The sequence below is a fragment of the Phaseolus vulgaris genome, chromosome 5 (assembly GCF_000499845.2).
Source record: "Phaseolus vulgaris cultivar G19833 chromosome 5, P. vulgaris v2.0, whole genome shotgun sequence".
Classification (NCBI taxonomy): domain Eukaryota; kingdom Viridiplantae; phylum Streptophyta; class Magnoliopsida; order Fabales; family Fabaceae; genus Phaseolus; species Phaseolus vulgaris.
Window position 1 is genome coordinate 19,094,080 of NC_023755.2, and position 13,191 is coordinate 19,107,270.

Below are 13,191 nucleotides of genomic sequence, written 5' to 3' on the forward strand. Positions count from 1 at the left end.
TAATATAATTTCGTTTTTTTTTGTCTTATAAATTGTTTACAAGAGCATCATCTACACATATCACATATTCCTCTTCTGACCTTTTCACTACATTTATTCTATTAACTTGAGAAGACAAAGTTAAGCCATCCATCACTATCATAGAAGACTTTTGGGACAGATTTACGCATGAGTCTCCTCTGTATCCTTCTCAATACATTTATTATAGTAACTTAAGAATATCAAAACAAATCTATCAATAATTATTGTTAGAGAATACTCTTTTGGGACTAATAGGGGATAACAATTTATCATCAGTAATTTACCTTAGAATATTGTAACTTCAGTTAATGGATCTCCATCTATTCCTATCATCTATTGAGGAGAAACATTTTCTTCTTCGTAATGAGTGTAAACAAAAATCATTCACCTTATGAGTCTCACTCGGTTTACAAGATAAGCATCTGAAGAGGGACTGAATTCAACTTTTTTAAAGGAAAAGTTATTATCCAATCTAACATGTGATGCTCCAGAACTGTTTAATACAAAAGGGTATTCCTTTACACAATCCAAACCATATTCTGGGCTCTCCAAAACAGAGGAGAAAACACCCAAAGCAAGGAGGAATTTATTGTGTTTTGCATAACTAAGCCCTATACCAGCAAACACTCTACTTCTATTGGACAGCTGGTCTGCTACTAGCATCTAGTTTCATAGTTGTTCTAACAGATCAAAGTTGGGGAAAATATCTCCAAATTTCACAGGAAAGGGAACGCATTAAATAAAGAAACTTACATTGAAACAACATGGCAAAAGGTGTCAGTGGGGATAGAACAATTGCAGGTGACATTTATATCCTTACTCACAGTCCAGGGAGGTTGATTACTGCATGGATCTATATTTGTGTCCCAATTCTTATTACCAAGGGTGTTGCCTATATCTTTTAGAGCTTTCACTGTACATAGGCAAATTTCAAAGGAACTCTTAGTTATCTTCCAAACTTACATACATCTTAATATTTATATATATATATACAGTACCTTCTTCTGGGTGAGTGGTATTTTCTCCAAAGGCAAGGGATGTGAAGCATAGCAGAAGGAGTGAAAGGAAGAGAAATTGAGAGGGAGAGATGTTCTTCATGCTGATTGAGTATAGAATTAGGAATAGTGGAAAAGAAAGCTCAGATGGGTTGCATATGAAAAACTTTAAGGTAGATAATACATGGAGTATTTGTGTTTGCAATTTGAGAGAGAACGTAGTTTCATTGTAATTTCGGCAATGAAAGGGAAAGCGAAGAAAATGACTTTGGATTAATAGTAGGAATAATCAAAGAAGACCACAGATCAAACTACTGTTGCAGTCATCTATACTGGTGTTGTGGAGTGAAAATATAAAATATGGAAAGTAAAAAGAAGATAAAATTTAATTTTTAGTCGAAGAAAAATAGATAAAATTAGAGTAGATAATTTTGTCATAGTAGACCATGAGAGATCAAGCTGCGGTTTTAGATACTAAAGAAGGAGAACTTTGGAAAAGTCCAGGAAAAAAAAAGATAAAAGGGGAAAGGATTTAAATATAATTTTAAATAAACTTCTTTATAGACAATTATAAAAATTATAAATTATAAATTAAAACTAAATTTACATAAATTAAATTTAAAAACAGTTTAGGTATTTATTTTTGAAGTGTTTGTTAAGAAAAATATCCAAACTCATTTATTAAAAGTCAAAGTCTACCTTGTCTGGCTAATGTTTTAAATTCAATTATTGAAGTGCCTTTATTTGATGTACCGGCGACGAGGAAAGTGAAAAGGAAGCTAACAAAGACTTTTCCACAAGCATGAAATTAGAATGGAGATGGCTTGACTTACCAATCATTAGACTATTATATAGAGCAACTTTAAAATTAGGTTGGCTAATGTTTCCTATTTTAATAATAAAATATTATATTTTTTTAATAAAAATTAACATAAATAAAATAATATTATAGTTAATTCTTAAGTGAATTTAAGTCTCTAAGAGTATAACCTATCCCTTCTTAGAAATTATTTTTTTCAAAATTATCTTTTTCATGGATCACTATTGTATATGTGTGAATTGAGGGGTCAGATAGTACCTGGACGTACAATTACTGACGTGTCGGTGGTCTTCTCGTTTAAGGTCTTCTTCCTTCGATGTTGGTGCTTGGTCGGTCGGGGGATTACCTGCAAAAGGTACTTTAACGCTCAAGTGAGTAATGGCTCTGAGAAGTGTTTTTAGTGAATGGAAGAAACGTACCTTATTCCTTTCTCGAGAGCTTTATTTATAGTATTACTTTGTGGGCTTTGACCCATATGGTCTGGACATCAGTTGCTAACAAACGTGTGCAGTGGTTCATTAATATCAGGGAACTGTATCTTCGATTTAATCTATTTTATCTATTAAATTGGAGATATTTCCTGGATATTTCGGGATGTGCATTGACTCACTCAACGCTAGTTGTAACTTTTATTTATTGTATTCATTATGTATGTTATATGTTATTTGACTCAGGCGGTTGGTCACCGAGATCGAGACTGGCTCGTCCGGTACACTTGCCCCCTAGGCTCGAAGAAATGAATTTCTAAAGAGTCGGAGATGACCGTTGTAGTTCCTGAGGTGTCACAAGACCGCAAGAGGTATTAAATGCGTTGCAGAGATGTGACATTTGCTTTTTGGAAAAAGGTCGTCATTATGATGCGCATTGTTTAATCAGATGTATTAAATGGTTGAGATCATGTGTCATTTCGTATGCCGAGTGATATTAACCATTGGATGGATGTAGATATAATGGTTTCGAACGGGTGACGCAATAACCTCTCTCTTGTTTGATTTCCTATAAATAGGGCGTCACTTGCACGTGGTAGGATTTACGCTTTCTTCGTTGCTTATAGGATTTGTGTCGTGTGCTCCGAGTGTCGAGTCTACTAGCTTTCTTTTAGTTGTCACATACTCAGGTTAGAGATATCTTTTAGCTTTCTTTAAGTAAAACAATTTCAGTCTTAGAAATGGCGTACCTACGTACCTTTACTAAGGTTCTCATTAACCTTTTATAGGTTGTTTTTAGGTTAACTCATTGTCCCACCTTTCTCTCACTAGAGCCTTACCTCTAGCGAAATTAGGTTTACGAGGAGGACCTTCCTTTTCTGGAGTGCAGAATCTAACAGTATGACCACCAGGGTACCAACTCATGTACCAATCTACCGGGTCCATCTGTTATGTAGGTGTCCTAATTCTTCACGTGCAATGCATGCAACTTTCCCTGAAAACCCTAGTGCTCTTGGACCTTGGCGCCTTTAAGGAATATTTACTTGTGTTAGACCCGAATGTACTATACACACCACATTCATAAACTCTCCCGCGAATTAGGTCTTTCTTATATCTAGTTGCATAGCCTAAAAAAAATGTAACAAAATGGAACCTGCTCCGTTGCATAGCCTTGATTCTGAACGCATAGACCATTTTTGGAGGTGCTTAGTCATAATAGAAGCACGCAAGAGATGAGAAACGAAAAAGATCTTCGGATGATATCCAAGAGCAGTGATATAAGAAAATGGTAAGAAAAAGAGATATTTTTTATTCTCTTGTGTGTATTTACATCACTCAATGTATAGCAAATATATATAAGTGTATGGAGACTTTCTCTCTCCAAATCACAAACTAATTAGGTAAGGATCCACTAATCCCAGGATTCTATAATTATTAAATTAATTACATATAATTGTGTACAATATCACACAATATCGCACAATATCATACAATACTTGCATACAATAATCGTGTATAATTTGATAGTTATTATTTCCTTAATACTCCCCCTCAAGTTGGTAGGTGAAGATCATGAACCCCCAACTTGTGTCGTAGCGTCAAAAACTGTTCCTTGGCCAGTGCCTTCGTAAAAATATTTACGAGCTGATACTTTGTCGGTACATATGAAGGACTAAGTATCGCAACTTGTAATTTTTCTCGCACAATATGACAGTCTATTACAATGTTGTGCACTCGTGAAATACTGAGTTTGCTGCTATATGTAATGTTACTTGATTGTCACAGAAAAGTTGAGCTGGCAAGTTACATGGCACCTTTAAATCCTGCAACAAATATCGCAACCAAACTATCTCCAAACAAGTATTGGTCATCGCGCGGTATTCTGTTTCCGCAGATGATCTTGATACGTTTGTCTGTTTTTTTGATTTCCATGAGATAATAGAGGAACCAAGAAAAATACAATACCCAGATACTGATCTTCGAGTTGTCTGACAACCTCCCCAGTCTAAGTCGCAATAAGTTGTCAATGTCAAATTGTTCTCAGATGGAAATAACAATCCTTGTCCTGGTGATCCTTTAATCTACTTTAGGACTCGAATTGCAGCATCCCAATGAGGTTTCCGTGGAGCCTGTATATACTATGTCAGGCCGAGTAACCGTGAGGTATATCAGTCGTCTCACAAGTCGTATGTATTTGACTTGATCATTTAACAACTCTCCACCGTCTGGTGTGAGTTTTAAGTTTTGCTCCATTGGAAATTTGTCTGGACGAGCACTTGTGAGTCCCGTATCCTGCAAAATATCAAGTGCATATTTTCTTTGTGACATGTAAATACCAACTTTGGAACGGGAAAATTCAATCCCTAGAAAATATTTTAAGTCTGCAAGATCTTTAATGCGAAATTGTTGTAATAGACAGTCTATAACACGCTGAATTTCTGTCAAATCATTTCCTGTCAAGAGAATATCATCCACATAAATCAAAAGGGCAGTAAATGATGAGTTATTTTGTTTTGTGAATAGAGAGTAATCTGTCTTGGACTGTTGAAATCCTGCAGATTTAATCACATGAGAAAATGTTGAAAACCATGTCCGGGATGCCTGTTTGAGACCATAAAGGGATTTGTTGAGTCAACATACAATGTTCTCCCCCTGTCGATGATGCCGGGTGGCAAGTTCATGTAAATAATTTCATGTAATATGCCATGTAAAAAGGCATTTTGCACATGTAGCTGGTGAGTAAACCAATTTCTAGTTGTTGCAATGGTGAGGAGACACCTCAAAGTTGTTAATTTTGCTGTTGGTGAAAAAGTTTCAGAATAGTCAACACCTTCAATTTGAGTGTACCCCTTTGCAACAAGGCGCGCCTTATATCTGTCGACGTTGCCATCTGAGTTGTACTTTATTTTATAAACCCATTTGCATCCGATGGGTTTTTGTTCAGTGGGTAACGGTGTCAAGGTCCACGTTTGATTTAGCTACAAGGCGGAAAGCTCTTCGTCCATTGCTTTTTGCCAATTTGGATCAAGGATAGGTTGAGCATAAGTGTGAGGTTCTTTGGTGGTTGTGATATTAGCAAGATATGCATTATGTGTAGAAGAAAATCATGAATTAGAAAGAAAATGATACATAGGATACCTGGTTCCATTCAGCCGGTCTTGGGCAGTGGTCGAATGATTGGCTTGGGATCCCGTTACGTAGTCTTGAAGCCAGGAAGGTTGGGTTGATGTACGACTTGATCGTCGAACATGAAGGTTGGCTAGAGAAGGTTCGGTAATGGGTACAGGACTTCTTGGCGTAGGAGAAGAAGGTTGATATGCTGGAGGTTTAGTGGGAGAAGATGGTGGATCAAGTGAATGTTGGACAGAAGTGGGTAAGTCAATGTCAATGGCGGGAAAAATATCTGGTAATGGATGTGAGGATTGCGTCTGAGAGTGTTGACAGAATGGGAAAACACTTTCATAGAAGGTGACATCCCGACTTGTAAAAACAATACCTGCATCTATATCAAATAATTTGTATGTTTTTTTACTGTGAGGATAACCAATGAAGATACATTTTCAGGCGCGCGGATCAAATTTTTGCTTAGGTGAAACAACAGTTGTGTAACAGAGGCAACCAAAAGATTTTAGGTGAGAAAGTGAAGGTGGTTGATTATATAGTAGCTCAAAAGGTGATTTATTTTTTAGTAAAGGTGATGGCAAACGATATATGTGGCGGTTAAAACACATTCCCCCATAAATTCTAATGGTAAATTGGGCTTAAACAGGAGGGCTCGTGTTGTGTTTAAAATGTGTCTATGTTTGTGTTCTACTACTCCATTTTGTTAAGGAGTGTAGACGCAAGTGCGTTGACATTCAATACCTTTTTTGAGAAAAAAATCATGCATTGAAATAAATTCTAATCCGTTGTCAACGCGAATGGTTTTAATAGATGTCTGAAATTGATTTTGTGCAAATATAATGAATAATTGTAAGAGATGTTGGGTTTTAGATTTGTCATTCATAAGAAATAGCCAAGTACATCTAGTATAGTCATCGACTATAGTGAGAAAAAAAACGTTTTCCAAAATGAGTAGGGGTTTTATGAGGACCACAAATGTCACAATGCAATCAATTAAATGGAGAATAAGATTTTATTGTGCTTAAAGGAAAGGGTATCCTTGTTTGTTTAGCTTTGGGACAAACAATACAATTATTATGAATGGAAATGAGATTTTTATTGATAGGTAGTAATGAAGATGCAAGTTGTAGACGCGCCGGAGAAGCATGTCCGAGGCGCTTGTGCCATAAATCAGGCTCAGTCAAAATTTGAGATGTGTGGGCTTGGTTTGGAAGAGGGGACATGTAGTATAAGCCTGCGTATTGTTTACCCGAGCCAATCATCCTCCCTGTGGCCAAGTCCTACAAGATCCAACCATGTGGAAAAAGAACGGCACAATTTGTGCACTAGTTATCTTACTAAAAAGGAACACAAAGAACATCTTTGATAGTGATATTGTCATTGAATTTAATTGTGCCTGTAGATGAGATGGCCGCAGTTGAGCCTGTGGGTAGATTAACATTTGGAATAAATGATGATGAAGTGTGTGTGAAAAATTGTGAATCAGATGCAATGTGATCGGTTGTTCTGCTATCCAAAATCCATGGTTTTGTAAAAGCATAATTAATATGAGTTATGAGCAAATAGACCTGCAGCGTTTATAAACGCTTCACTTTTACCATTATTGTTGAGCAAGTAAACAGCCTTTGCCAATTGATGAATTTGCTCGGCATTGAACCCTTGTACAAGATTTCCATCGAACTCATTGTTGTCATGTGGTAATGAAGAGGAATCTGCCATGTTTGTTGCTGATGAATGGTTTATGATTATAAAAATAAGAAACAAATTTTTTTGAACCAGTAATGAAAAATATTTGTCTGCTTCCAAAAAAATATGAAACATACTTTTGCACATAAATATTTATTTTCAATTTATATAATTCAAAATTATATAATATATAGATCCGTGTCCCCGTATCTTACATTTTAGAAATTATACGTATCTCTGTGTCAATGTTCATATCTGTGCTATATAAGTAAAATTAGAAACATCACCATCTTGAGAAAGTGAGAGAGAGAGAGGTTGATGGTTTCCTGGGTGGTTCGTCAGATGTTGAGAAAGTGAGAGAGAGAAAGGTTGATGGTTTCCTGGGTGGTTCCTCAGATGTCGTGAGAAGTATGTAAGTTCCTATTTTTTAAACAAAAACTAACATAATATCTTGTTTATTTAACTTAATTAGATCTTTTAGTCAGATTTAGAGAATAAAATATAATTATTTTATAAAAACAAAATAAGTTGATATACAGAAAAGAAAAGGAAAAAAAAAACTAATAGCTAGTTTAACTTACTTTTTAAAAGTTTAACTTTAAGTTATTTATAAATGTATAAATAAGAATTAATTTATTTTTATTTCATTCTATACTTCGTCTTTTATGCCCGAGAATTTTTTACGAAAAACGATAAATAAGAAAAAGTGAAAGAGTAAAAGATGATGTTTTATGTATGAATACTTTATTTTTTTTTATTTTTTATTATTATTATTATTATTATTATTATTTATTTATTTATTTTACTTCTATGGTAACCCTTTTCCTTCATTCTTGTTATGATCACTTACCACAACTGCTTGTTCCTCTTAGTCTCCATGAAAGTCTGATCCAGCTTTGCACGAATCACGAGAAACTCCTTAGTCTCTTGGATGCTCCATGGGGGAAACCTATCAGTCACATCCACGTTGGCACTCGTATTCTGAGGCTGAAGCCTTTGTTGTTGTTGCCCATGGTGGCGATGGAGATGATGACCCTCCATTCAAATCGAAGAAAAGTGTGACTTTGATCGAATCTAAGTTATATTCTAGAAAGAATTGAAAAAGCAATCACTTTCAAGGATAACCCACTCACCTCTAGAGGAACATATGGGGAAGCAGAGCACACGCTACGGTGAGACGCGGAGGGCATGGTACAAGCCGTAAACCTCCTCTTATGTCTAACGATTTTACAACGTTTTTCTTCTCAAACTTTTCTAGTGACTTCGGAAAAATGGATATGTTAAAAAAATTTTAAAGATGGGCAAAGGTGAAAGAAGTCTTCATTTCGCGCAGATTTAATACGTGGGGTAGAAGATTCGGGTTTGTGAGGTTTTTTATGTGAGAAATGTGGGGAAACTGAGGAGGGAGTTTGATCAAATTTACGTAGGGAATAGAAAACTCAACGTGAACATTCTGAAATACCGTCATCACCAAGAGGAGTGTCCCAGGGTGGAGAGAAATGATGCTCGTCATCTGAACATGGAGAGGCCCAAGTATGAGAAGATGAAGACAAATGATACCTTTGAAAACATGCTCAAGAAAGGGAAGGAGGTCTGGGTGGAAGAAAGGGAGAAAAAATCTTTTGCGGATGCTGTTAGAGGCTATGCACGAAGGGACTGGAAGGAAATAGGCTTTAAAACACAAATGTTGTCCTTGCCATGGATGGAGAGTAGTGCAGTAGGTCAATACAATGCTGGTCTGAACTTCGATTAGCTGGGAGAAGAATTAGTAAGAGGAGGAATGAACATGGTAAGAGTTAGATCTATGGGGGACAACCTAGCACTTCTAACACCTAGAGAAGGAGAAAACATGGAGGAGTTGATAAAGTTGAATAGAGAGTGGTTTGATAGCTTTTTTGTAAGTATCGAGCCATAAACAGTGTCACGGGTAGCGAGCCACAAAGAAGTTTAGGTGATGTGCTATGGTTTACCGATCTCCCTTTGGAGCAAAGACTGATTTGCAAGAGTGGTCGGTGAAGCAGTCACTTTAATCTCTGTTGTGGGAAAATTTACAGTTCGCTCATCTGAAAGTTCGTCTAGAGGTTGATCGCTATGTAAGGGTGGCAAAGAAGATGAAGGTTAATGACCATCTGCTAAGTATTTCTATCGTAGAGGAGCTTCCAGTCTCCATAGTAGACCATTGCAAAGGGTGCCATCACAACTATGAGTCCTCTGATAGTATTTCTTCATCAGAAACCTATGTTGAAGTATCTGTCTTCTCCGTGGAAAGTGGTAAGGAGGAGCATAGTCACAGGGTTGGGGAGGAATTCCAGTTAATCGGAAAAGAGGTCGCAGAAGGGAAGGGGGTAGGTGAAAAGAAGAATAAGTCAAAGGTTCTAATTGAGGAAACCTCCTCAATTAGCAGAGTGTGTCAGAGGAAAGGTGATAAACCTTTCATGGATGAAGAAACGCATAAGCAGAAGGAAATTGTGGAACTTGGGCTTGTCAACGCTTTTGATCAAGCCTGCGGTTTTGCTTCTAATATACCCTGTACACATGCTGACCTGGCAAGAACTATGATGGACATAGAAAGAAGGAATGCCTACAGAGTTAACGAAGCGGGTATGGGCCTAAGCAAGAATATGGAGGCCCATGAAGCGGAGGGTCAGGCGGTAACGTCAATTGGTGGATCCGAGTCAGGCCCAATGCAGATGGATTATGGGTCGAAGTGTGAGGAAGGAAGCAGTTTGGATGGAAATGGTGGTTCGCAAGGCGAACTGATTTTGAACTCCTCCCGGGAAGAGCCGAATGTTACGAAGGAGAAAAGCAGCATTGGCAACACCGGAACGGAGAGTGGGACGGTGAAGACGAAGTTGCCACAAGTGGAGCTGCAAAACTTTGGTCACCCTTGCGAAGCCAAGAAAGATGCAATCGGGCTAGGGGTGATGCACGAAGGTGGAGGTCACTTGTCAAACCTAGAAGAAGGTGAAGCGACTGTGGGGAAGCTTTTAAAAACCTCTCAACGACGGCCCAAAAAAAAGGTCTTCTGGAATTGGGAGTGTCAAACTCTCCCCCTAGGCGTTCTGCAAGACTAAACGCAAAATTCTCCCAGGCTGGTAATACTTCTCAATTCAGACAAGGTATGTTCTCAATGTCTCTCTCTGATGGGGATATTGATAATTGCAACCAACGGTTGTTTATATTTGACTCGATGGTGGAACCATCTAGCCTCTGGGAGATCAGTAGACGTGTAGGGATCACATGTCGTGGGGATGAACAGGAGGTTGTCAAGGAATATTCGTGCCTGGAAGCAAAAGATTTGGAGTTTATGGGAAATATTGAGGAGGGTAAGAAGGATGGGTTTGTATGATCATAGTAAACTTAAACATAAGAGGTTTGGGGGGTGGTACTAAAGCAAGGTATATGAGACAAATTATAAGAAGGGAGGGAGCAGATTTTGTTTGTGTGCAAGAAACTAAGTCAAAAGAGTTCTCGGATGCAAGATGTTTTTCTCTTTAGGGGGATAATAAAGTGGGGTGGATTCATAATAAAGGAGACGATGGAAGTGGAAGTTTGTTGTCTATGTGGCATAAAGAAGTCTTTGAGTACGAAAGTCATTTGATGGGAACAGGCTTTATTATCATATACGGCCAGTACACAAAAACTTACTCTAAGTGTGTGGTGGTAAATGTCTACTCTCCATGCTCGCTGAATGGTAAAAAGATTTTATGGGAGGACCTATCTAAAGCTAAAATGGCATCCCACGAACCAGCTTGGTGCTTCTGTGGTGATTTTAATGCAGTAAGAAGCAGAAGTGAAAGGAAAGGCATCAGTGGTAAGGGAGAGCAGACAAGTGAGTTAGTTGGCTATAATAGTTTCATTGACTCCATCTTTTTAATAGAGTTACCTCTAGTAGGTAAGAAGTTGACATGGTTTAAACCTGATGGAACGACAAAGAGTAGAATTGATAGAGTGTTTGTAACCGAAGATTGGTTACAGCTTTGGCCCATGTGTAAACAATATGTCCTGCGAAGGGAAGTTTCAGACCATTGTGCTCTAGTGGTTAAGTCTGTGGAGAAGGACTAGGGTCCTAAACCATTCAGAACCATTGATGCTTGGTTCTTGGAGTTGTACTTGTACTCCACCCTTCTCTTCAAGGCTTCATCTTTGATTCTTGCCTCCTCCCTGACTTCATCCAGTAGGTCCAGGTTCACCTTTCTCTCTTCGTTGGACTCTTTAACCACAAAGTTCTGGAAGTGTGGCGAGCTCTCCTGAATCTCTACGGGAATCATCATGTCCGACCCATACACCAAGCGGAAGGGTGTCTCTCTGGTGGTGGACTAGGGAGTGGTGTTGTAAGCCCACACGATTCTAGGTACCTCCTCTGCCCAACTCCCTTTGGCCTTCTCGAGCCTTCTCTTCAGACCTCTGAGCAAGACTCGATTGGCAGACTCGACCTGCCCATTTGTCTGGGGTGTTCGACTGATGCGAACACCTGCTTTATTCCAACTTCCATGCATAGCTTGCCCAGCTGTTGGCTTGCAAACTGTGTGTCATTATCAGACACCAAACGCTTCGGTACGCCGAAGCGGCAGACTGTGTTCTTCCACACAAAGTGGTGAATCTTGTGGGTCGTGATTTATGCCACTGGCTCAGCCTCTATCCACTTCGTCAAGTACTCTATGGCAACCACGAGGTACTTCATCTGTCGTATCGCCAAAGGAAAGGTCCCAGGATATCGATTCCCCAGGTATGGAATGGCCAGGGGAATCGACCTGAGTTCTTCTGGTGGCGGCTTATGCCAGTCAGCATGTTGTTGACATTGCTTGCATTGTTGTGCGTACCTCGTGCAGTCTTCTCTTATGGTTGGCCAATAGTATCCCGCACGAATGGCCTTCGATGTTAGAGATCAACCACCGATATGACTCCCGCATATCCCTTCGTGGAGCTCTGCCATTATTCGTGCGCATTGGTCGCCGCTTACACATACCAAGATTGGGTGGGTGAACCCGTGTCTGAACAACTCCCCGTCGTTGAGAGTGTACTTGGCAGAATTTTTCTTTATTTTTCTGGCTTCTGTGGGTTCCAATGGAGTATCCCATCATCCAGGTAGCGCTAGTAGGGCGTCATCCAGATTTCTCTTCCTTCGACTAGGCCGATCTGCAATGATTCTTCCCCAAGAACCGAATATGTACTTATCCTGGGCGTTTTCAGTGTCTCCTGAGTCAGTGACCGATGACTCCTCGCCCTCCTCTCGACGTGCTGACCTGATGGAACCCCACCAGATTATCTGCTGTGAAGGTTCGAGATGTCTTCAAGGTTTCCTGTATGACGGTCCTTTGCCTACTCCCCTTTCCTGAACTGGCGAGCTTAGCTAGCAAGTCAGCTCGAGAATTCTGCTCTCTAGGGACGTGTACCAGCTTGAACACCGAGAACAATCCCTTTAGAACTTGGACGTACCCTAGGTATGCGGCCATCTGAGGGTCTTTGGCCTGGTATTCTCCTGTCACCTGACCCGTGACTAGTAGGGAGTCACTCTTCGCCAACAAACTTTGCACACCCATCTCCTTGGCTAACAACATGCCAGCGATGAGGGCTTCATACTCCGCCTGATTGTTGTTGGCCTTGAAGGAGAACCATAGGGCCTGCTCGATCAATAGCCCGTTCGATCCCTCCAAGATGACGCCAGCTCCGCTGCCTTGCTAGTTAGAGGACCTATTTACAGAGAGCACCCATCGGAAGTTGGCTTCCTCTTGGTGTGCATCTGCCGAGGAGAGCTCTACCACAAAATCTGCATAGACTTGGCCTTTGATAGGACCTCGGGGCTCGTACTAGACATCGAACTCTGATAGTTCCACTGCCCATCGTACCATCCTTCCCGCCACGTCCGACTTCTATAGGACCTTGCAGATAAGCAGGTCCGTCATTACCTCCACGGTAAAACTCTGGAAGTAGTGGTGAAGTCTCCTTGCTGAGAACACCATTGTCAGGGCTGCCTTCTCTAGGGCTTGGTATCTTACCTCAGGCCCTTGCAATACTTTACTCACAAAGTATATTGGCTTCTGCACTTGATCCTATTCCTGCACTAGGAGTGAATGGATCACCCGTTCTGTCACTGCGAAGGGCATGCCGTTTGCGA

At 39.7% G+C, this 13,191-nt stretch overlaps 1 protein-coding gene across 2 annotated transcripts in view; it reads right to left on the bottom strand.

Moving 5' to 3' along the window:
* Nucleotides 1-1,455, bottom strand: part of LOC137835249 (probable leucine-rich repeat receptor-like serine/threonine-protein kinase At3g14840) — a 32,339-nt gene extending 30,884 nt beyond the window's left edge. Inside the window, exons 1-2 of one of the 2 annotated variants that reach the window (XM_068643658.1) lie at nucleotides 1,020-1,455; nucleotides 775-934 (exon numbers count right to left, since the gene is read on the bottom strand). In XM_068643658.1, the coding sequence (XP_068499759.1) occupies nucleotides 775-934; nucleotides 1,020-1,119 (260 nt within the window). In that variant the 5' untranslated portion in view covers nucleotides 1,120-1,455. The remainder of the gene's footprint in view (nucleotides 1-774; nucleotides 935-1,019) is intronic. The other variant, XM_068643659.1, reaches the window with a different exon arrangement.
* Nucleotides 1,456-13,191: the final 11,736 nt, after the last annotated feature.